Here is a 25893-nt window from a genome sequence, read left to right on the forward strand (position 1 = left end):
TTTTGTGTACATGTTGACTTGTTGACATGTGGACATTTTTGCAGCTAGCAGGTGTGTTGATAACATTTTAGTGTGTGTGTGGACAGGCCCCACCTTTTTTGTACTACATTTGAACCTTACCGCAATGATAAACAACCAGTAAACTTGTTGCTTTATGCTGCTTCATGGTCTTATCCCCCCTCCCCTCCTATTATCACCCTCCTACCCCCCCCCCCCCCCCCCTCTAACATCCCTCTCTCTTCTTCCCTTCTTTCCTTTTCCATCCGGTCCAACACCAAAGATTTTCAAACATGGTTGAAATTAATAAAGTTTGGCCTCAATTACAAAAGGGGTTTATTCAGACATACCTTTGGTTTGTCTGAAGATTAATAGCCCCTATTGTTAAAGTAAAATATGTCCAACACAAGAGGCCCTCAGTTCTCATCTGCCTGCCCAGCTGTTGGACAGGACAAGTTAAAAAATAAATAAATAAAAAAAATAAAAAAAACGATGTTGCTATGTATTGTCTGAGCACTGGAGGCTATGTGCTAATGTAGAGGACCATCGACTATTCATGATGTCATTAAGTGGCAGTAACGTCCAGATTTAAAGACACTGTTTTTCCATAAATCTCTGCTTGGATGGCTAAATGACTTTGAATTTGGCCCTTGTCTAGGTATCTTTCCACTGTGCAGCAGGGTGACCTCGTTTGGCCTCATAACAGGAGCCAGGAGGAGAGAGCAGACATCATTGATTGGACAACACACCAGTTATAACATGAGCCACACCTCTATGACTAAGCCATAAAGTGATCGGCATACTCCTCCTCTCCTGACATGGGGCTGGGCTGGGAATCAGTTGTTCACTCCTTTTACTACTTGTGTGAATGCAGACAGGGAATGCCCCTGCTGTCATATAATTTGCCTATTTTTACTGCTCATCAGTTGATGACCAATGCATGCTGATTGACACCTGGAGCTCTGTACAACTTGATCTAACATGTAATAGCTTCAGAATAAATGGATTAATTTTCTAACCAAGTTTTTGTCAATTCCTTATCAACCAACTCAGGGAGGCTAGCAGTGATGGCAATCTCAAGCGGCGAGTGTTTTGAAAGTGAAAGCCCAAAAACACGTGTTTACATAGACTTTTCATTGGAAGGGGCCTCTTCAGCGCTCATTGCAGAGCGCTGTGTGAACGTAGCAAGAAAACGAGGAATAACTTTCTTTCTTTTTAATTTTTTATTCATTATTTCATTTCTGCATTGTTGTTTTTTCTTACATCACCATCCATGGGATTTGACACTTTTTCCATAACAAGCAAACATCCCAGGAACCCCACAGCCACCGAGACAAACACCGTCACACAGTTTCACTTTCACAAAAAGGGAAAGACTCATAGAGGGGCGACTAAAGAAGGTGTTCAACAGCATCGACTACCTCAGTCGGCAGCAGATTGTGTACATACATTTCACTCATATATCATTAGCATATTATGGGATAAGGAAAGCACTCAAGCAGACAGAGCATCAGGAGTATAGGTCTGTGCGCGCGTATGTCGGATGAGGAGGCATGGGACTCGGCAGGGATGCCAGCGAGTGCTGACAGGTGGCTTTTTAGTCAGTTCTTTCCACGTATGTGTGTGTGTGTGTGTGTGTGATCCGCCACTGCAACAGTTGTAATGTGCACAACAAATTCAGCTCTAGTGGATTCTTGTTGAGTCTTACGGAGTAGCATGATGCTGACAGAATAATTTGAAAAATATGGGGCCAGAGCTGCAATAACAGCACCAGGTCTGGATGGGTTGCTAGTGGCAACCTGTGATCCGTCAAACGTTGCCACGACAAACAGAAAATAAAAGGAATTACTCTGAGAGAGGAGGGATTGGTCACCATGGCAACAGGCAGAAACAATCAAAGATGCCTGGTGGGGAGGGGTAGTGGAGAAAAGGGGAGAGGATGAAGCGGTTATTGCCAAACTGTCCTAGTGTTGGTGACAATGTGCCACACTGCCCCTTAAAAAACACAGTAAGGAAAACTGGAAAATATTAAACAACTTCTAAAACTAAAAACCTTGTGCCGAGCAGTTTGATTCACAGTTGAGGTGGAGTTCTGATCTCCGCTGGCCACTTCTCAGTACATCTGCAGATTCATTATTCATCATTGCGCTACATTCACTTTGCCTGGGATTCTTTGAAGATATGTCCCTTTTATAACACTGACAGGCTTCGCCATCTACAGATTTCCAGTTAACTTTAAGAGAAGGGGGGCCTGAGGTTTACAGCAGAAGCATAGGTCTTGCATGTCACCACAGCTACTTTACTGTATTTGTGTATACATGTGAATGAGTCATGGACCAAACTCACAAAGAAACTCCCGCTTTGACACTGAAAGCAGAGCTGCGACTTTGGTCTCTTCAAACCGATGTACCGCTGAAATCTAGCCAGAACTCCATAAAGGAGACACTGGTGGTCAGCACCATGTTCGCATCAACAGGAATGCAGGAAGTTGGTTTGATGACTAATCAAAACTAAGAGGTGTAATCTGAGATCCAACACTGTTCAAAGTGTTGTGCAGGAGCTTGCTGTCCCATCCCTCACACATCAACACTGCACACGAGTCAAAAAGTACAATAGCTCATGAATGTCTACTTTCAAGCATAAATGAATAGTGCGCAGCCCTTAGGCATCTAATTACAGAATGACACTAAAAAGCAGTTTGACATCAAGGTAAAAACTCAAATATTAGAACATTTCAAGATACTGAGCATTTTTCGTCTTTACACGGGCTTTAACTGCAGTGCAGGCCCTACGAAAGCACAACATCTGGCACCTTTGAATCGGTTAATCCTGGCTATTTTACAACTTTTTATCTTACAACCTTCACTTACCCTTAAAAGAATAACAAAGTTAGAATAACAGCTGCATACAGCTCCTGTAGGTTCAGGCACATTAAATAGTAGAAAGCAAAGGCGGACGTTGATGAGCATAAAAGTCACATTAATGTAAAATTAAAAAAAAAACAAGGTTGTGTTTCTAAATGCACTGTGTGGTGATGGACTGCCATCCCGTGGCTTTGGAAATGTAAAGTCTGCTCTACAGAAGGAAAAAGTGAAGTTTAAAAAAAAAATGCAAAAAGGATGTTATGATATTTATATGGTATAAAATATTTACCTCACAGTAATAACACACAATGTTGATGCTGCAGCATTTCAAATATTCGCGGTTTAAGCAGTTTATGTTTAGCAAAGATGAATTAGGGAAAATTAGGATGGTTTACCATAATTTGCCAGATTCAATCAGAAGTGCTGGAAGTTTCTAGAAGCAGCGGTTAACTTGTAGAGATAGCAGAAAAATGCTAACGTTACAGGATTTTCCATCTATAAGGATAAGAAAGAAAGAATGTTTGCCAATACATGCTAATTTACAGTTTTAATAAAATTGTTTAAAATGTTTTATCTCTGTATTAAGTTTAGTCAGATTCTACGTCTGTTGTTAGCTTTTGTTTACCACACGTGCTATTCTTGTTTAAATTATCATTGTCTTGCACTAAGGCTAGCATACATAGCTAATTTAATAAATAGAAAGAACTGAATTTTTTAACTCTGAAAAATAAAAAAGTTAATTATGCAAATCAACACGTACAGTGAAGTTTTAGAAATGTTCTATTTGTCCTGTTAACTCTTTTTAAACCCTGCTGCTAAGCTACTTTATTTATCAAAGCAAAGGGCAAGGGCTAAAGTTTATTCATCACCTTATGTCAGCAACATCTCAGTTTTATGTTTTTTTCATAAAACAGAGTAACTGAAATTGCTTTTTGACCTTTGAAAGGCTTTTACAATGAAGATGTGCAAAGCTAAAACGTGTCTTGTTTTTGTCTTGTAATTTTCCTTAATGGATTTGAATTCATCGTAAAATAAAGCTAACAAATTGAAGTATTCATTTACCAAAATATTACAAATATTATGCTCATTACCCTAAACTTAAAACTGAGAAATTAAACATTGAGTTCTCTTTAAGAATACTTAATCCATAACCAACATGAAGGAGTTTTAATAGCAAATAAATGATCTTTCATTTGTTAAACCTTAAGGCAGTCCTGACAGCAAATTACTGTAAAAGAGAGCAGATAAAATCAAGTGTTGGCTACTTTTACTAGCTTTCACTCAAATGCAAAACTGTTGGTGTTTTCTAAGCTATCACATCAGTCCTGGTTTTGTACCTAAGCTAAGTTTAGTTTCTTGCACAATAAAAAGGAATGGAAATACAATGGAACTCCTGCAGCCTTTTTTCAGTGTCAATTCTGCTTAATGCAAAGAGCAACATCAAAAGGAGGTGTGATAGGAGGAGAGTAAAATAAAAACAGTTTATAAAGTAATAGTGTCAAAAGTGCAGACATATTTTCACTTTTTACCAACAGACAAGGCAGGCATTTTTTTTCTTCAGTTTTTTTATGTGTGCATTTAACTGTGTCCCTTAGCATTAGGTTGTGTTTGGACAGAGATTGTGAATATGTGCAGGGGAAAAAACGCAAAGGAAGAATGTCAGAGTTGTTGAGGCTGAAGGATGACTCGCTCAGAAGCCGTGAAGGGTTTAGTGTTGAGACTTCCAAGCCCCCTTCACAGCCGCTGAAGGCCACTCTTCCACAAATCTGCTCCTTCTCTTCCTCTGCAGCCTGGGCGGAGCACTAACCCAAGCTGGTGATGTTAGCCCTGCCGCCCGGAGGCGCCACGATGCGCTGAGTGTTCCGGCGAGGGATGTTATCATCAACCTGAGCACCTGGAAGACAAAAATTCTTTAAAGACCCAGTTAAATAAAAATTGTGTCTTTGGTATTTTTAACATGTTCTTGTGGCATTTTTCTCATGATAGTTGTGGTTGTCAGAGCCTGTAAGCTAACGGGAGAGCATGTTAACAGATGGGTGACGGTGTAGGTTCCGTAACCATTCGGCGTGCAATAACCGTTCGGGGTCCTTTCGACTGAGGATAACGTCACACTACGGTAACCCCACTTGGACAAACTACGTAGCGTGGAAATCTGCTTGGCCTCTACATATTTTCATTTCACGTTTCCTTTTGTAACCCAAAGTTCTTTTCCCTCATAAGTTGTGACTGACATTATTCTTGGTAATGTTTATAGAGAGATTTTGCCACAACCCACTTTGTAAAAAGATCTGTGGCTGTTAGAATGAACCTGCTGCTCCACACAAGCGAACCGTGTCTCTAAGCAGAGCAGCTGGAGTCTCGTAGCTTCGTGTTCACAGGCAGGGGAGGGTGCTTTGTTATAGTGTGCAGTCTGGAGAAGGGTTTGGACCGCAAATGCACTTAATAATAATCCTAACAATAATAAAAGCACGTTTAGAAGATAATCTCGCTCCATGTCGGAGCTCTGTTTGTTTACAACGGGCCGCATATCTTCTTCCATGGTAGTATCATAATTTGTCCAGACCAATCCCTATGTGATACGTCATCGGACCAACGGACAGCCAATCACATAATGTGATGTCAGCACTTGTCCAAGGAACCCGAATGGTTGTTGCAGGCCGTATGGTTATGGTACCTACAACGGGAGGTGGGGCGGAGTTGCCCTACACCAATAGTCCGACCCACAACTAAAATACTGCAGCTCCGCAAAAATTATGTTCTAAAAAATGACATAGGTTTTATGATTTTTGGCTAAAATCTGCATGATCACATAGTTGAAAGACCACTAGGAACGCTTTGAAAATAGATCAAAAGATGATCAGAGTGGGATTTTAAAAAGGTTGTAATATAAGGAATAAATCCATTATTTTGTTACAAAAAGGAAGATGTGTTTTTTTTATTGAGAGGACACAAGGTTTCCGTGAAAGTTTTTGCATGGAGAAACCTTCAAAAGTAGAAATTCTTTGATTTTACTTTGATGCCAGAGACCTTGAATCATATGAACCAAGGGACGTTTTGTCTGAAGTAAAAGGTAAAAATAATAAAAAGCAGTCAACTGGAGTTTTCTATTTTGGAGTGGAGGTGAAATGTTTTCAATAAATGACAAACAAAATTTATCCATTACTTTCATGTTGCTCAAAACTGTAACGAATAAGAAAAGAACACCAAAAGGCCACACTTGAGTCAACCTCTAAAGCCTAAATGATTTCATTTTTATTTCATTTGTTTTACTGCTGGATTAGTGAAACCTATCACAGTTGCACCAGATGACAAAAGTAAAGCAATAGAAGCTCTTATCTTACCAGATAAACTGAAGCCAGACTGGTGCAGGTTACGGACTGGCTGGCTGGGCTGCTTGGCAGGTGAGGTTTTGGCAGAGGAAACAGGAGTCATTGTTTTGGGAGTGACTGACACCTCACAGACTGGACCATCGTAGAGTCCTCGAGGTACACCTCTCAGCTCAGCCAGCTGTTTATGGGAAACGATAAATCGGTCAGCAAAAGCAAAGAGTCATTATCGCCCCTAAAGCTGCTGTAAACAACGAGGTCATGTACCCTGCTGCGAGCCTTTATCCTCTTGTAGACGTAGTCAGGAAACGGTTTGCGGGCCACAAAACGTCCGGAACCTTCGGTGACATGAAGGTTCCCTTCCTCCAAGATGATCTTTCCCTGGCTGATGACCACCAGAGGCCCGCCGCGCACCTCTGTGCCCTCAAAGATGTTGTACTCCACAGTCTGGGAGGAGAAAGAGAGGTCATACCAGATTATTATTTAACAAAAAACTCTAAAGACTCACATGAAATTGCTTTCATTTGCAGCTAAGTGTTATAGCTCTACAGAAGAACTAAATTCTTAATTTCACAATGCAAAAACTGCATCTAGAGTACTTAAAGACTTATTTCTAGGGCCCTGTTTTTGCAATGCCGAAGGTAAATAAGTGCTGTTAACTCAGACATTTTGGGGATAAGTAAAACTAAGATTGAATCCACACTTCAGATGAACTCCAGTTTTACTGGGAGGTTTCCTGTATTGACTTGAGTGAAGGAGTCCTGGATTAACTGGTATGTTGCATATTAGCAATATAAAATGCAAAAGGGTTAAACAACGAGTTCTACAATGACAATACTTCTTCAGACTACATTGAGACATTTTAAATTTACCATACACATAGTATATGAATAAAGTAAACTTCATGTATACTGCCTCACTTTTCTCATAGACCAAGTATAGTTGTAGTCCACTTAAATAGACTACTTTTTGCAAAGGGAGGTAGCTCCAACTCTGACGGCTCAAAAAATAACTAAAAAGAAGAAAAATGTTTTTCAAATATTGTTGAATCCATCAGTTAAGTATGGAGGGCTAAATGATTGTCACTTTTCTTAAGAAGTGTAAAAAAAAAACGACATTTCCTCGTGGGAGCAACATGTTGTGCTTTTACTGATTGTACTGAGTTTGGGCTTCAAGTTGCTGAGCATTAAACGACCTGTAATGGTTTAACTTTGGCAGAACCCAAGTGAACCTTCCGGCTCCAACTTATCAGCACTGCTTGTATTGATCACTTCGAAAGATTAACTGCTGTGGAACCAAAGCGATTTTCTCAGTACCGCTCTGTCAATATCTGAGCGGCCTGACCAGAATGAACCCAGCCTGTGGAGAAAAGCCAGAACATTGGGATTCCAAGAACAGCGTGTTTCCATGCATGTTTGAGAGCACACAGCTCATTGCTTCTGTCGCATGTTCAAAGATGCATTTAATGTTTATGAGTCCTTCAAAATAAAACTAGGATTACACTGTGCACACAAGGAGTCACGCTCCTTCTTATATTTAGACTTGTTACTCTGATCATTTTAAATTTTGATCATATTACCTCCTATAATGAAAATGTTTTTAGTGTTAATATTGACATAAAATGTATGAGCACAAAGGCGTTCAGCTGAAACCCCCAAAGATCTTAAAAACCTTTTCTGCAGCGTGTTGACAGATGAATGCAGCTCAGCAGTTTATTGTGCTGCACTTGTGCACTTTTCCTCCACCCCAGATGGCATGCGTGGATCTGGGTAAAATCTGCAGACTAAGCACATCTTCTAGCTGTCAAAGGAGCAATGGCGCCCTGTAATTGGGACATGACATCTGACTGTGCACTAGCTTTGATCGGGGTGGGGATACTGTGGTAGCGTCTTCTGTGAATGTGAGGGGGGGGGGGGGGGGGGGGGGTCGCTGGTGTGGACAGGTCCCCAAAATATCATTTCCCTCACCTTAGCCAGATTTCTGATTCACAGGGAGATTGTGGTAAAAGTTCCATGTACTCATGACGTACAGGTGATGCTGTCGTATGTTGACCTAACGCCACACTCTAGCCCAGTGGTGTCAAAGTCCAGGCCTTGAGGACCGGCCTCCTGATGAATTCCACAAACCCTGCCTTATCTGCTGTTGATTACCTAAATCAGGTATCCAATAAGAAAATGGCAGGTTGGTTAGAAAACATTTAGGCCTTCAAAGCCTGGAGTTTGACACCCCTGTACAATCTTGTTATGGTCACCTGTGTGCCCCGTACAGATTTGCCCATTTTCACCGACAGACAGCCCATATCCACCCATAAGGGCAGTTGGGACTAACACCCTTGTGTTACATAATTTGATTTGATTTAATTTGAATGACCAAAACAGGCTGGCTTTATCCTGGCTTTATTTTGGTGCGTATCCATGTGTTTACTTATTGATCATTATCTCAAAGATTCCATGTTACTGTGATCCTAGTCATCTCTGTTTTTTTAAAACATCTCTGGTTTTCTGCAGAAATCTGGTTATAAATCTTTCTTTTAGTTTCCTAAATCAAGTTTTGAACTCATGTTTTACACTTTTTAAACGTTCCCACTGATTTCAGCAAATAACACATTTTAGTTTGAACTCAATCTAAGTGTGATGATGAAAAATATCAAAAAATGGATAATAACATTCACCTTTCTTAATAGTTTTTTCCTTATATATATGGTTGACCTAAGTTTTGATCTCAGCAGAATAATGAAAGAAGCTAACCTTCATTCATCTAATGTTGATTTTAAATGGGGGGGGGGATAAGGAAGGTGGAAAGAAGGTGAGCTGATGTTGCTAAGAGAAATCTGTTTTAATGGCTGAATTAGGAAAGAAAGCTGGTTGGTTGCAGAGATCTGTGTGGTTTAGAGGTTCCTCTGTTACCGCAACCAAAGCTGAGCTCATGGCAATGTGGCAAACTCTGAAATCCCAAAATGAGATCACTAGGGCTATCTCCTAGCACACACACACACACACACACACCTAAAGTGCGCCATTCCTCCCTTGGTGTGTCCTCTGCATTGGGAGGGAAGGATGTGATGGGTTAAAGGAACTGAGTTCAGGAGCAAACAGAGCTTAATGCAGATGTGTGTTTCTGTTTTCTGGCAGAGTTTTAGGATGACATCAGTCCCTCGACAGTGAGAGGCCCACACCCTGTTCGGTGCTCACACAGCAGAAAGTGGGTCCAAGCGGGTTAACCAACCTCATGCTAGTCAGAGAACATGTACTATGGTTCAACTGACCGCCCTCTGTGGACGTGCAGAAAAAGAACTACACGGTGAGAGGAAGACGTACCGAGTTGTGGCTCTTGGCAGAGATTATCTTTGTGACGTCTGGGTCCCACAGCACCAGATCAGCGTCTGAGCCCACAGCGATGCGGCCCTTACGGGGGTACAGGTTGAAGATCTTGGCGGCATTGGTGCTGGTCACAGCCACAAACTGGTTTTCGTCCATCTTCCCGGTCACCTGGAATGGACCAGAACTGAGAGTGAGAACAGCCCAAAGCAATCAGACAGAAGTCCAGGAGGCTTTTTTATTGCAAATACATGCCCCTGGGGGGCAGTTATTCCCTTTTATCAGTGAGTGAATGAGCTGAGGTAATACTATATTAAATGATTTTCCTCACTAAGCAGGACTGCAGCAGACAAACATCAGATGGTAATTTCATCTCCGCTGGATGTCACACATCATTATAAAAGGGGACCAGCAGATCCTCTGTTGACATGGGAATGTGGTCAAAGCTCTACTGTTTCCACAACTGCAGACTTCCGTTTAAAGAAAAAGGAAAAAAAACTCTTCTCCCAGTTTTTATGCTTTTATTAATGATCTTGTAGTTTGGTCCTGGTGAGACTAGATGGGGTCACAACATATGGTCCCTCTTAACTAGTCTGGCTCTGCTGGACATTTTCCCTATTAAGGGAATTTTTTTCCAACAGTTGCCCAAAAGCAGACTCAGAGCATGAGATAATTCTAAAAATCATTAGTTTAATGTCTTCCACACTTCTTTAAGGGCACGTAAAATCTTGTCACCTTATACTTTGAGGCATTAAAACCAAACCTACACACTTCTTTGTTGAAACTGACAGTGGAAGACAGTTTTTCTACAGTATAACTGCACTTTAACGGTCACATTAGGACAGTAAAAACATGGCTGGATCCATCTATTTTGGATAACTTTCAGATCCATTACTCACCCATGGATCAGAGTTATAGTCCTACTGCATACCGATCATCCTTTGAACTGATTTCAAAGCGTTGCCAGTGGCCTTTGAATTATGATTAAGCCATTTTTAGCCTAAATCCAAAAACTTGTATCACAACCTCAACCTAACATTACCAGTGCAACAAAAATATTGGAGCTATCCAGCCGTAAAGTTTGGTTCTAGATGCCAGCTCAGGTCTTACATCCATCTATTTGTCTGTAGGGGGATGCATCAGAATGGAGCGGAGGAGGGAGCTTGTGAGTCGCCAACTGTAGCTTCTATGTCAGAAGTACAATCTCTTTCCAAGTGCATTTTTTTGTCTGCTCCTGCTTTACAATCTTCTTCCTCTTTCGGCTTCTCCCATCAGGGGTCGCCACAGCGAACAAGTCGCATGGTAAACTTGGCAATGTTTTACGCCGGATGCCCTTCCTGATGCAACCTTCTCAAACCGGGCTTGGGACCGGCACAGAGGTAGAGAAGGGAACAGGGAACAGCCGGAGTCGAACCCTGGTTTCACGGACGGAAGGCGCCGCAAACCAGCACGAGCTAAACCGGCTCCCCTCTGCTCCTGCTTTACAATGATTTGAATAAAGAAATACTCAAAAATGCCATTTTAATCTGGATTTCCTTTCAAAAACACAAATATCATCGGAGCGGGTCTTTAAGACTGCAAGCCAGGCTTTCCTGTTAACAATGGGCACCTGAACTTATAAACTCAAAGTTGGCATACATTTTCAAAGTCAAATTTCAATTAAGTAGGAAAATGTACGTACCACACACTTGTCCCAGATAATGGACATTCTCTCCTCTGTGCCATTGACGCCTTCAGGAATCAAGGTGAAGTCATCTTTCCCAACGGCGCGCTGAGCCGTGTTAAAAGGACAGTGCGCGCTTCCCGTCACCTGCAGATCACCGCTGCAGAGACAGAACTTTATGATCATCTTTGTGTTGTGGTCACACCCAAAAAAAAAAAAACTGCTTCAAGTGAGGCAGTCCTACCATGAAAGAAGAGAATTCAGATAGTCTGGGGTGGTGGGGTCGGGGCTCAGGGGCGGGGAGGTGACGTAGGCTGCTGCCTTGGCCCAGTTCTTACTCCAATAGTGGGAACCGTCCGTTCCCAGGCTGGCAGTTATTGGTTCTCCATAGACCACAGTGCCTGATCATCAAACATGACAGGAAATGAAGGGAGTTTCAGCCAAACTTCTGCTTCTTAACCTTCAGACTTTTCGTTTCCATTGAAATATTTTAGAAATTGATTGACTGTTTGAAATGTTCAGGATTCCATAAAAACAAAAAGAGTAAATAGTTCTGGTTTCTTACCCTTCTTCCTTGCCTGAGCAATGACATCAGCGGCACTCTTGCTCATCACCTTGGTGACGTAGAGGGGGCAGTTCGTCTGATTGGCCACAGTCACAGAACGGTTTACAGCTTCCGCCTCCACCTGACAACAAAAACAGAATATGTTTGGTTCTGATTCTAAACCCTAATTTCACCTGCTTTGGTATATTTGTTATATGATAAATTTTTTTGATCTGATGCAACAAAAGGTATTTTTGTGGTAAAGTTGGACATGGACTTATGACTTTGACCTGTCTGGTTGTATGTCTTTTCTAAGCTTTCTTCTGGTTTGCTTTGATAAAAGAAGCAAAAACCTTTATTTATAGTCTGTATTTGAATAATCTGACCAAATATTATAGTAGTAGGGCAACGTAAACATTTTTTCTCCCATTTGGAAATCAGTAATTAGATTTGAACAGACTTTTCTTGTACAGTTGAACACATTCAGTGTTTATCTTCTAAAAGGGAATCCTAAGAGGAAATTGTTTTGCATAGGCAGAGAAGTGTCCACTGCTTTGCACAAGTCTTATGGGGCCAAATCAGGATCCGCCTACAGAGACCCAGACTGGAAATTAAAAAAAAAAAAAAGAAAGTTGAAAACAGTTTAAAACTTGTAAACTTGAAGGAAAAATGGAAACTCTGAAAAGTGAACATTTAAATTGGAAATAAACATTTAAATAAAGTAAAAAATAAAATAACAAAAATAATTTAAATAAATAAATAAAATAACAAAAATATATATATATATATATATACACATGTAATTGAAACTTGAGTGCAAACGTATAAACCTAAAGCTGTGAAAGGTAAGTATTGTTTGTTTGTCATCAAACTTAAACGAGCATTACTGTGCGACATTTCACGACACCAACAACAGACGCTGATGACAATCATGTCCTGTTAGCCAATGGGCTCAAACCCCCGCCCCCATGTAACTTTGAAAACAGACAATCTCAATTAAAACTGTATATTGAGAACTGAAAGCAAAGACAGAGAGAAACAAAAAACAAAAGTTAAAAATACAAAAAAGCAGCAATTATAAATAAACATAATTTTTCATTCGATAACAATTTTACGTTTGTCTTTTTAATTCAAGTATCAAGTTTACAAAAATACTTTTTAATTTTCATATTTCTTTCATGTTTACCTTTTTTATTTTTAATTTTCCTTCAAGTTTTAACTGTTTTTTCCTCACTTTTTCTTTTGCTGTTTTTTTCCCCTTAAATTTACAATCAGGTTTTTTTAATCCACGTTAAACTGATCCTGTTTGACCCCCTAGAATCTAGAGGTGCTGACTGCGTCTCACCTCCTCGGGGTGACTCAAGACGTGCCCTTCAGGCCCGGTGATTCCTTGCTCCAAGATGCGGCGTTGCTCCTAAACAGACAAATGCACAAACAGCACAGACAATAATGTAGGAAAATTGAGTGGTTGTGCCGGTGCTCACATGTTCCTCATGAGCAGCTTTGTTAGGGCTGTGAAGACAGAGTTTGTGGTCATAAAATCACTTCAGTTTCATCTTAATACCGATCTCAATTTTGGAGTGACACGACCGTACCTCAGCAACGATGTCTCCGTTCTCAGCGTGAACCTGAGCGATGGCTCCCAGATCGCGGATGACGCTAAACACCTCATACACCTGTAACCCAGAACATGGCTATCATTTTCAACTATTCCTTCCTGGTACGTTTTTTATTGACGACAAAAATGATAAATTATTAACATTTTTAATTGAACTTTTAATTTTTGCAAATTCATTTAAAAAAGTTCCCTGAAACTTTCATAAAGTTCAAAAATCATTTTAGGGCCAACATACACCTAAGCTAAACCTGATAATGGTTATTTCAAGTTCCCAAAAGTCGTCTGTGACAAAAAGCAGGAATAATAGAAACAAACTATTGTTGTGATTTAACTTCACATCTCTGCCTACAGTGCAAACTCTCACTCTGGGGTGGGGGAGACAGAAAAATAAGACTTACAGACCGTTAATCCACTGTTTGATTCACAATTAACAATTGTGATAATTGTAAGGAAAAGGTGGTTGTTTTGGTTCAGTTGTTCCACTCCGAGCACGGATTCTATTTAAAACATGAGTCCGAGAGCGGTTCCTGGTCCCAGACCGGGGTCTGCTTGACTGAAAATGTGTTCTGGATTATCGGAGGAAAGAACTCCGCTTCACTTTCAGCAAACCAAATGTTTGTCTGAATACACCCTTAGATCGTGCATGTACAGCCCGCCTGTACTGTATATGCAGAGACATTACTGCCAGATTTGAGGGATTTCCAGGCTGCTGAACATGCAACCAGAAAAGAGCCATTAGGGTGACAGAAGAGAAGAATGATCAACAATGATCGTCCTGCCGGCATTCCTCACGCAGGTGCGAAGACCAAAGCTGATCTGTTTGAAAAACGTTTCAATGTGGGATTCATTTATTCTGATCATGAGTCACAGTGTTGATGCAAGGGACAAACAATAACACATGCTGTGAGACACGCAGAAAACTCATTCACCGCTGACAGTTTTATCAAATACAAACCAGAGCAAGGGGATATGTTTGCAGAAGGGCAAAAAGACACTTTTCTTGTTTTATTTCGGGAAACATTCACAATTTTTTAATGATAAAAAAAAAATGTTTTTTAATGTCAGAACTTTTTTTTGAATTAGGATGTGAGGCCCCTCAGCATTTGCTGCAGCAAAAACACCACTAACAGAAAATAAACCATAATCCTCCCAAAGTTTATCCCATTATCAGACAAATTAAGGCTTCATTTGTTAACTTGTGTCTGTGATGTTTTAAACTGCAGAAAAGAAATTAAGACAAAAGAAAAGTGGAACAAAATAATTGTTGTTGTTTTTTTAAGTGTATTTGTAGCATTCTCTATTATTTATCTGCTGTTCTTAATGGAGCTATGGTAACAAGTTCATTTCCCCTTTGTGGGATCAATAAAATTCTATTCTATTCTATTCCAAGAGGTATAGTTGTACCTGAGCATCAGTGAGCTGGAAAATGTCCTTATAAGCCAGGTAGACGAGGAACGAGTTGACTCCTAAAGAACAGGATGGGAAAGTTTTTAATCAGCTGTTGGATAACTTCTTACAACAACAAATGTTTTTTACATAAAGTTATGTTTAAAAATCACATATTATATTTAAATAAACTTATCCTACAATTTTTATTTTGAAAAATGCAAACTTAAAGATGCTGAAACCAATTCCCTTCTTGCTTCTGTGGTTTTTGTCAAAGCATATAAAGTATACATTTCACTTTTTTGTGTTTTCATGTTGTGATACAAGTATACAAGTGCCAAAGTATACATTATTCTGTCAATTACTCCTCAGATATCCTTGTTAAACTTATATTTGTTTGAATTTTTTTTTTTTTTTTTTTGCCATTCGGTCCTAATGAAATTGACCAATCACAGACCAGACTTTTTACAAGAATTGCAAAAATATAATTCTGATAAATATTCAATGTATTCGTCTGTTTGTACCATGATCCTTCACAAGCGTCTCCATTTCCTCCTGGATGCCCTTGTGCCACTCGGTGATGTCGATGTGCAGCGAGTAGTCGCAGCACGCCTTACTGTCAGCCCATTCCCGCCACTGCTCGAAGGCAGACAGGAGGCTGACTCCAGGCTCAGGTAGCACATGGTCGACTGAGAAAACAGACCCAGAGACACCATCAGACTCACAGAGTCTCTAGATTCTGCTGTCAGCTTGTCCATTTATTTTGCAAATATAAGAATACAAAAATCTTAAATATAACATCTCTTTTCTAGCTTCCAGAGTATCCTACTTTTACTTATTTCTTGCGGTTTTCAATTCATGCAGAGCAAAAGAAAAGCAACTTAAGAAAATCTAATAAACTTCTCTTCATGTTTAAAAGTTAAATTACAACATTAAGCTTCAAAATTCTTGATTACGTATACCAGTGATTACAAAAAGACCATTGTTTAGCAGTTTTTTACAGCATGTTATTTTATTTTGATTATATATTTTATTTTTTTGTTCATTCATTCAACTACTTCCGTTTTTAAAGTCTACTTCCCTTTCGGGGTCACAGGGCTGCTGGAGCCTATCCCAGCCACTTGTAGGCGAAGGCAGGGGGCATCCTGGACAGGTGGCCATTCTGTCGCAGGGTAGAGTGTCACAATCACACACTCACATTCACACCCAGGGACAATTTCGATTAACCAATGAACCTCTGAAGCATGTTTTTGGACGGTGGGAGGAAGCCGGAGAAAACCCACGCATGCCCAGGGAGAACATGCAACCTCCACACAGAAAGGCCCCCCATTGATGTTCTGGTTAAGGTCCCCCAGCCGGGTCTTGAACTGGGGACCTTCATAACCACTGCCCCACCGTGCAGCCTTTATCTATCTATTTATTTATTTTTGTATATTTTATATTTTACTTTGAAATTTAAAATTGTTAACCCATTAAAAAATTCAAAGCAACTATAAGGGGTGATATGATAATTAGAAATAAGAAAGTCAATCAAATTCACTGATCTGTGCTTTTTTCTAAAAACTTCACAATTGATTTAATTGATTATTTTCACTGTTTATTTCTTGTAATTCTATAAAAAATTGTTTCTATGAGTTTAGGATTTGGATCATTATTCATTGTACTTCTGTTTATGACAAATACTTTTCACTTTATTTAATCAAAATAAATGTAAAAAGAAGTATAATACGTTTTTGCTTTTTTAAAAGGGAAAGTGTTAAAGTCTAAATCAAACGTATTCGTTTTCATCGTATTCTTCCGCTTTCTTTGAAAAAAAGGTTTTTATTAGTTGCATGATAAAGTAGTGGCGCATTTATATGTGATTTCTCATCGATGCTTTGGAAATTGGACCTTCACATTTATGATCTCTAAGCAAATGGAACAAAGGTGAGAAGTCAGAGTAGTTTTAAAGGCATTTTAACATCAGGATTAACTGCTGTATATTTTATCTGTTGTCGAGGTATTGTCCGCCCCCAGTTTGCTCTGCAGCGCTAATCTTCAGCCTGAAGTGACGATGATGAGCAGGGAGGGTTTGTTTTTCAGCCACACAGAAGAAAGTGGAACTGCTGAGCCAGCACAACACAGAGGGAGGGAAGGGGGCGGTGTGGCCTCTAGTTCAAGCTTCACTGTAAATAACTGCTTTTACTGCTACTGTCTTTAACATAGCCATATTTATAGTACATTTCCAAAGACTACATCACAAAATAAAAACGGAATATTATTAACGTAAATTAAGACGTGTTTCCTGCCGTAGTTCCTATGAAGGGTCAGGCAAAAGCTTTAATTCTGAAACCAGATTCAGCCTTACGGATCATAGTGGTGCCACCAGCCAGAGCCGCCTTGGTTCCTTGGTAGAAGTCGTCAGCGGCAGTCATGCCCCGGTCGGGCATCTGGAAGCGTGTGTGCACATCTATGCCGCCGGGCATCAGCATGCGACCATGAGCGTCAATGGTTTTCACGCCACCGGGAACAATCAGGTTCTCCCCAATTTGTCTGAGAAGATCAGGATTTGCAAAAGGAGAGATTACACTTCTTCCTGGAGCAGCAGACACTCTTGATCAGTGGACAAAGATGTATCATTGGTACATTAGTAGACTACTAATAGTAGACTAATAGTAGACTTAGTAGGCCTACATCTGTGCATGAATGATCCCTGTGATGGTCAGAGGGGCCGTAGGCGCGAACTGGCAGCCACGCCTCTGTCAGTCTGCCCCAGGGCACCTGTGGCTACAACCGTAGCTTATCATCACCAAGTATGAATGAGGAGTGAATGAATAATGGACACAATGTAAGCACTTTGGGTGTCTTGAAAAGCCCAGATAAATCCAATCCATTATTATTATTATCTCAAAATGGCAGGTGAGGATCATGACAGGTGAGTTACTGCCTTCCCTGTCTGAACGTCCCTGGTTGAAATGTATCTCAATAGGGAACTAAAAACTGCCAAACCCAACCCTCTACCCACCCAAATTATGTCCATCTACCCCAAAGCAATTTTTGCCCGCAAAATTAGAATCAAAACCACCCAATCAACAGCAACACGGTATTTTGACTCATCCTGGGGATTTAAAAGCATTATCATGAACAACCAGAGTATCAGAAAGTTGCACAAACGTCTGGTGAAGTTTTAACAAATATTGAATTTATAAACGTGTAGTTTCATGCTGAGATTCTATTCTCATTTGTTTATCCAATAATTTTCCTTTACGAGCTGCTGACTCCTTTACAGAAATCTGTATCTCACTTTCAGAACTCACTTTCCATGAGTCTTTAAAATGAAAATGACACTTTTGATGGGATTACTTAGTGACAAAATGAAACCCTGACAATCTAGACACACACATCAGCAGTTGGTGCAGTCCTCATTCAGAGTGAATCCAAATAAAATTATGGCTAATTACAATTTTTTGAATTCTTTTTACACATTTCAGTGTCTAAAGTCAAAACACATGCCGGCAAGCTAAAAGTTGCTTCTTTGTGACTAATCTAACCTAATTCCAAACATTATGGCCCTTAGCCTCCCCCTCTGTGGAGTTTGGAAGCTTTGTTCCAAGTCTCTTTCTGATGTAAGACGAGGGAGAGCCAAGGGCTAGGATGTGGACGATGGCTCACTCCAAACAACATCATATCCCAGAATCCTTCTCAATGTGTGACACCCCCCCACCACCTGCACCTGTGTTCCAAACAGGAAGTACCCGCTGGTTCCAAGAAGCCACATCCTATAGATTTCTATTGAGAAATAAACAGCTATTACTCTTTCCATTTTCCAGGATAACATTCTCGATCTGCTACCTTTTTTTTTAACATTGTCTTGATAATCCAATTTTTTATTTTCATGATTTCTTTTTTATGTAGTACTAGCTATTTAAGTTGTAAACTGACCAATCTAAACGTTTGACAGATTTTCCTGAGCCCACTTTCAAGTGGTCCAACAAGCACACACCTGATTGGTGAGAGTGGTTGCCATAGAAACGATGAATCAGACCGACTCGGACCAATGACTGCTAACTGAGGTTGTGTTGTTCCAGCATGGTAGCATCCGTATCGCAAAAAAAGGATGACAGAATTGATTTTATTTGGTTGGAGCCAAAACTAAGTAGTTTTCAATGGAATAAGTCACCCTCACTCAGTCCAGTTCTCCTATACAATTAATGGTCTAAGCAGGGGTGGGCAAACTAAGGCCCAGGGATCCCAAGATATTTTACATGGCCCACCAAACTGGAATAACTTATATTTCCCTGTATGTCTGGTGTCTCCCCATAGATGGCACACTACAAATACGTTGACCTTCGTTGTGGTGCAGAAGAATAGTCTGCATTTACGTGGTTTTGGAAGATTTGTTGTTTGTCTGACGTCAAACAGTCATTTTTCCGATCATTCCAACACCACATGAACGCAGCATTTCTCTAAGTTTGCATTTGGCTCTAAAATGAGTCACAGTTTTGAAATAAATACTCCAACATGTTCTGTTTTAAAATATACATTTTCATTTTCAATCAAAATTAAAGCATGATTCTAAGTTGTTTCTTTTTTTTATATGAGATGGATAACCAACGGTCCATGCATCGGCTCCTCGTCCAGCCCTTCTGTCAAATTAGACACAAATTAGAACCCACGAGTCAAAAAGTCGACCATTCCCTGGATTATATTGTGTGACAGCTTTGAGAGAAATGTTTTCAACCACCACCTAAATTCAACTGATATGAGCGAGGTTTTTATGAGTTAAAAGGAGACAGATAATCCCAAATTAGAAAATATCTGAAAACCACTTCCTGGATCTGAATCTGTCTTCTTCTCTCACAGATCAGGGAGATCCGACAATCACAGAACATCAGTGCATTGAGTGAGACAAACACTGCCTTCACTCTCGAGTGGGATGGTCTTCTCTGTCCACCAGGAGGTTCACACACTGGTGCATTTTTATTTACTAATCTCTTCATGGACATTTACCTTCCTACATATGCAGCTTGATCAAGCTGAGGACTGTGGAATCATACGGACTGCGTTCCAATGACCAGCTGTTGCTTGCTGTTCCATTTGCCCGTACAGACCTGGGGAAAAAGGCTTTTGTCTTTTCTGCCCCCTCCACATGCAACACTCTACAAAAAAGCTATTCAAGGCAATTAAAAGAACTCATTCCTCAGATTCTTTTTTAATCCAGGCTGAGATTGGGGGAGAAAGTCACTTTTAACTGTACCTGTTTTACATAAGCTCTCATATTTATTTATTTTATGTTTTAAACGTTTACATTTTTATTGTAAATGTAATTTATTGTTTCCTCCTAGCCAGGACTCCTTTGAAAAGGAGATTCTTAATCTCAATGGGACATTTGCTGGGTATATTAAGGTTAAATGAAACAAAGAGATGTTTTTGTTTGAAGGACGCTAAAATTGGTTCCACAGAAAAATACTTCATTTTTAGGTGATGCAAAAAGTGACTAGAACAAATTCTAACGCAGGGGAAGTTTATTTAGTGTATTTAATGCCAAGAAATGTATTTCATATCAGATCAAGCATCTGGATATCTGTATTTCTACTATGGTTTGAGTTGCAACAATAAAAGTGAGAGAAACCAGATGCTTCTTTGTTGAGATAAGTAGAGTTTATTTTTTGCTTTGAGTTGGCAGCAGCTCAAAGAAACAGCAGTGAACTCACTTAATGACTCCGTCCTCCATGTAGACGTCGGCGCAGAAGGACTGGTCATCGTTCACGATCTTGGCTCCTCTAATCAGGAGACGGTCGCTCTGGAAAAGAATGAAGATCAGTTGCAGCATCTGTGGAGAATCTGGGAGACTCAGTCACTTCACTGCTTTCTGGGATTTCACAGACAGCCATGAACACACATTTATGGAGGTTCCGATGCGGGATTGGGAGCACTTGTGGGAAGTATTTCATAAAATAGAGGCTTGGCACTCACAGTAAAACAATAACAATCCAAAAGCAGCTAAATTTACACATCTTGGCTTTCTCAGGCTGATAAGAGGCACATGTCTGTGCGCTGCCTTTTGCTGAATCCATTCTTCTGCAAACACACTCAGATACCTTTACAGGCCACACACACTCAGTACTCCGAAGAGGCGCTGACACAGAAAACTGTAATGTTTGGAACAGGAGCCAGTTTCTCAAGGATGTTTTGGCATTGGCTCAGTTAAAGAGGAACAAAAATGGAAATAAAAGGGTTCGATTTCATTTGAAGACCCACTCCGATGAAATTGTGTTTTCACCTGTTTGTGTGGCAATTTTCTAGTGCTGGAGGACAAATATGAAGAAAGTTAAGCTTCAATACGCATTTCTGAGTATTTCTTTATCTAAAGCACTGTAAATCAGAAGCAAACGCAAAAATCCCGTTGGAAAAGCTTGTAGATGTGACTTACAAACTATCATGGCAAGACACAAGCTCCCTGCTCCGCTCCATTCTGATGCATCCACTTGTTGACAAGTAGATCCATGAACGTCTCTGTTTTCCTCGTCTGAGCTGGAATCTGGATCTAAACTGTACGGCTGGGAGCTCCAACATTGCTCGCCATTTTTAGCGGTGATGTCAGTTTGGGGTTGTGAGGGGCTGTTAGCTAGCAAGAGAGTATGTAAACAGAGAAAGTTGGGCGGGGTTGCTCTATAAAAGCAGTTCTACCCACATCACAAGCAAATTTCTAATAAACTCCTGCCGCTCTGTAGAAACTATGTCCTAGAAAACGACACAGGTTTTTGGAATTGGGGTAAAAACGGCATAATTGTAATTAAAAGACCACTGGGAAGGCTTTTACAATGAAAAGAAGGTCAGAGTGGGACTTTAAAGATCCAGCTGGAGGATTCTGACTCTAAAATGAGAAGAGCAGATCTTGTATGGGTTCATTTTTTCAGAGGCAGCTTGTTTCCATCAGCCCTTTCTTAAACCAGCACCTGTGACTGTTGGATCACTTCTGCTCTGCTGCAACATTTGGGAATGTATTCACTGTAGGAACAACAAAGGCAGCCCCCCCATCCCCTAATTTACCATGCACCCACCCCTCCTGTTTCCATGGACTGGATTTGTTGTCAGTAAGAAACACAAGAGCGAACCAATGGCAGGGCCGCCCAGGAAATCAATCACGCCTGTGGCTGCAACACTTGTTTCTATGAGTAAGGAGGGGGGGGGGGGGGTGTCCACCACTTCCACTAATGCACCCTACACCCCACACCCCCCGTGCTCCAGTCTCCCAGGGGACCGGGCCCTCTCCCCAAAAGAAAGGGAGTGGCATCTCTGCTCACAAGGACTCCAGCGTGCCCGGCAAACAAAAGCTGCTCTGTGAGAGCTGCTGCCCGGCAGCCCCGGCCCCGAGCACAACTGCTGTGGGGCCCCCCTCCCCGCACCGTACACAGCGCTTCCTTTATGGACCTACAGTAACATTTAGGTTTGGTAGAGTTTATGTCAGACATCATCAAACTTTATCTGCTTTAGTAATCTGCAAAAAAAAGGGCTCAAATATATACATTGTTTGCCATTTGTTTTCTATTTGTTTTAAACTGTCTTAAAACAACTGATATAACTTAGCTTTTGCACTAATTCTGGCACATTTTCTGCTCTAGCTAAAATGTGACATTGAGTAAAATGCATTATACTAATCCAGGCATGTCCAAAGTCCAGCCCGTGGACCATATGTGGCCTGCGTCCAGATTTTTATCAGCCTCCCTTGATAAAAATCAATGTTCATTTTTCCCACAGCACTTTCTAAAAACTAAGAGTACAATTTCTTGCTTGTGGTAGGCTAAACTATGTTTTAAGACATTATAAACCTGTAGTGATGCTGTCATGTGACCCTTCTTTCCAGCTCATTTCCAAAATGTCGACTGGAAATAAATAAAGCTAACAGCGAAGGCCAATGCTTTCAGGACAAGTGGAAATTGGCAAAATGAAAAATACTTCAGACAAACAAGAAACAACTGTGTTGCCATTGTGTCAAGAGACTGTGGTTGTTTTAAAGTCTATTATCAAGAAGGACTACCAGACAAGACATGCTAACTAATAAAGAATGAGATGAAAAATTGACAAATTCACAGTAATTTGGACAAAAACATGTTTAGATATATTTGTCCTGTAGGTTAAAATGTTAAAAAGTAAGCTATTGCAATAAAATGCTTATAAAATTTGTATCAGATTTTATATCAAATAGCTCAAAGAATGTCAGACTTGCATTAACACATACATGTGTGCTGGCCCTCACAAATTTTCACCTCACCAAATCTGGCCCTCTTTGCAAAAGGTTTAGATAACCTTGGCCTTGATCTAAATATCTTGTTTAAATGAAGAAAAATATAAAAAATATATAAGTTACTCTCACCACACCAAAAAGTTTCAAAAATTAGCAAAACTTTTCTGAAATTTCAGCAGCTATTTTGAAATGAGCATGAAAACACCTTCTACTGCCCCTAGTGGAATGATGATGAACTACAGGGCAGAAAACACGGAAAAGGTTGTTCACAACGGGGTTTTAAGGAAGGTTTGGATCATACTACTGAGATAGGGGTCTCAGAAATGTGTGCATCCAATATGAAAAAAATGGTTATATAAAGTTAATCATACCCGTTTGTCAGTGATTTGAAATGACTTTATATTCTCTGTATGCATCACTTTTTTGATTATGTTTTCCTGTAGGACAAAGCTATTCTTTTTGTTTTTCATCCTATTAATTTTTCTTACACAAACTTGTTTGGTTCAGCAGAAATGTGCTGTCATGCTCACAGTGACACATTAAATAATTTTGATTGCAGAGGGAAGAATGTGACAGCGCAGTCAGCAGAAATCTGCGTCCTGTTGTCCCTTGAAGGTGTGGCTCCGCCCTCACTGCGGTGATGAACCTCTTCCAGCTCGAACCTCTCTGTAATTAGTGTCAGGATGAGTCGGTCCTGTTCCGGTCCTTTCTTTTTTCTGCCTTGAAACATGCCGCCCCCTTCATGCATCCCTTCATAACTGCCATTATCTCATTAGCTGCTGGAGCGCAGCAGGAAATTGCGTCTGCGACTAGAGCCATCTCCCGAAGACGTCTTAACTTCAGCTGTTTTCCACAGCTGTCACAGTGCACCATCCTGTGCCCACAGCTACTATGTAAAGTTCATTAGCACAGTGTGTCCTGGACTACCGCCAAACAGGACAGTGACCTGACCTGCATGGGAATTTTATCGGGAGCCCACAAACAGGATATTAGCAAACACTCAATGGATCCTCTGTTAACAAAGTACCAGGCCTTCATTCCACACTCAGAAGTGTGACCTCATGGATTCGCCATGCTGGGAAATGTTCTGCTAGATTGCAACACCAGAATAAAAAAAATCCCCTTCAGAAGTGCTCAGTTTTATGTCGGATCCCTCAGTTGTTCCAAAACTGACTGCTATCCTGCATGGGAACTATTTTTCATGAAAAAAAAGGACCCACTTTTGTGTCTTCCAGAGAGGTTGCTTCGAATGTAACCTGGTGCAGAAATCCCCAACCGTTTTAAGGCCACGGACTTAAAGGTAAACAGATCGACCTGTATGAGAATGGATTGGGTGTCCTTTCATTTTTATTTTTATCTACTAGCTTCAGCCTCATCTCATTTTTCCAAGTGTGCCGCATATATATAAAAAAATTCCAGTTTTCTTTTATTTTGAAGTTGAATGCTCTTCTTTTTCCTCACTAAATCATTTCAGTGAAAACAAACTTTCCAAATCTGTTCGTTTTTTTTCTTAACTTTGTTAGTTTGGGGGTTTAGTAACGGACGTATTTTAATATGCGTCAAGAATGAGTCGGATGTGGCAGAGAGAATCCACTCGTTTTCCAAAATAAGACTTCCTACATAATCCGATTGTAAATAAAACTGAAAAAAAGTTGGCCTTGTGTTTGTTCTCTGCAGCCCGGCACCAGCTGTCCCACTGAACCAGTACCGGTAAGTGGCCCAGGAGTCAAGGACCACTAACCTAGGGTATCCATAAGGATCTACTGGTTTGCATCTTAACTGAGAGAAGGGAGACTGAAAAGGACCTTTTACTATGTTTCCATGACAACAGCGCTAAACAACCAAAGATGTGCCTGCCTCTGCCTGTTAGTCACTCTGGTGTTCAAGCCAATTCAAACTATTTCAAATTTGGTAAATATTGGTCTCCCAGACTAATGAAAGTCTGAATAAAATAATTTAGACACTTCCTAACTTTTTTCACCCCCTTTCCTGTCCACTGCCTTCAGGTGTCTTGGCTCCCTTCTCTGCTCTCCTGCAGAACAGCTTCCCTGTTCTTCAGTCAGTTTGGGTAGCCCAGCAACATGGTTTGTTGTTGTTTGAGCCAAACACATCCAGGGAATGTCGCTGAAGTTAGGTGGAGACCAACGCCAGGTCTGACAGCCAGCACAGGGATTTATGAGAGTCCTGGATCAGGAGAAAACCTTCGAGCTACCAAAACCGCCTCCGTAGATGTTCTAACAGATGTTAGTGTGGAACTTTACACCACTAGCAGCAAAAGTTGAGTCCAGAAGAACAGTACAACTCAGACAAAGTTTAACCTATGAAACAAAAACATGGAGGAAGTTTTCCATCAAAGTGAAACAGTGATCTTCACTTTAAAGCTCAAAGTTTCTTCCAAACTTCATTTAGGAGATGAGTACTTCACTTCACTTACATTTGACACTTTAGACTTAAGATTTACATCTTAGTTATTGTTGTAGATTAATTACTTATTTTGGTAGCAATTACTTTAACCTTCACTTTTATTCTTTGTAACAACCAGGCTGTCTTTTCTGAGTTTTTACTGCAGACGTGAGATTGAGAGCTTCCTTTGTCTGTCACTTTTTTGTGGCTTCATTTAACCAGCACATGTACTCTGCATGTCCACATGTACAAACTGAACTGATAATCTCTGACGTCAAGAATTGAAGCCTGAAGCGGCGCTGCCATACTCACAATGACTATCTGGGAGAATGATCAGGATTGTGAATGTGCTTTAAGTTCTGTTAGGTTAATCTAACTGTCAATCCAAAAAAAAAAAAGTCCCACCCCCAAAAATGCCCATGGAGGTCACTTAAAGAACTACAACCCTTAATACTCCAAAATATTAACAGACCTTGGTTGGTATTCTATATGAGTCTGAAGCCTTGAAGCTTCAAACGCTCGATTTCAAAATCCCACACAACAGGCCG

The 25893-nt window shown here is 40.4% G+C and overlaps 1 protein-coding gene and 1 long non-coding RNA gene across 4 annotated transcripts in view; one reads left to right on the forward strand and one right to left on the reverse strand.

The window, feature by feature from the left end:
- Window positions 1–1205: 1205 nt before the first annotated feature.
- Window positions 1206–25893, reverse strand: part of LOC101155946 (dihydropyrimidinase-related protein 2) — a 34405-nt gene continuing 9717 nt past the window's right edge. For 2 of the 3 annotated variants that reach the window (XM_020707829.2, XM_023960566.1), the window contains exons 2-14: window positions 20409–20497; window positions 17063–17247; window positions 15240–15404; window positions 14734–14795; window positions 13307–13387; window positions 13057–13125; window positions 11733–11853; window positions 11412–11568; window positions 11186–11327; window positions 9505–9675; window positions 6455–6634; window positions 6203–6368; window positions 1206–4755 (exon numbers count right to left, since the gene is read on the reverse strand). In XM_020707829.2, coding sequence (XP_020563488.2) covers window positions 4664–4755; window positions 6203–6368; window positions 6455–6634; window positions 9505–9675; window positions 11186–11327; window positions 11412–11568; window positions 11733–11853; window positions 13057–13125; window positions 13307–13387; window positions 14734–14795; window positions 15240–15404; window positions 17063–17247; window positions 20409–20497 — 1680 coding nt within the window. In that variant the 3' untranslated portion in view covers window positions 1206–4663. Of the gene's footprint in view, window positions 4756–6202; window positions 6369–6454; window positions 6635–9504; window positions 9676–11185; window positions 11328–11411; window positions 11569–11732; window positions 11854–13056; window positions 13126–13306; window positions 13388–14733; window positions 14796–15239; window positions 15405–17062; window positions 17248–20408; window positions 20498–23313; window positions 23318–25893 lie in introns of those variants that run through there. The other variant, XM_023960567.1, reaches the window with a different exon arrangement.
- On the forward strand, window positions 23319–25743 carry LOC110016099. The gene is made up of 2 exons (XR_002291377.2): window positions 23319–24242; window positions 24620–25743. It is a non-coding gene; the product is annotated as an uncharacterized LOC110016099 (long non-coding RNA).

Source organism: Oryzias latipes, chromosome 12 (assembly GCF_002234675.1).
Source record: "Oryzias latipes chromosome 12, ASM223467v1".
Taxonomy (NCBI): Eukaryota; Metazoa; Chordata; class Actinopteri; order Beloniformes; family Adrianichthyidae; genus Oryzias; species Oryzias latipes.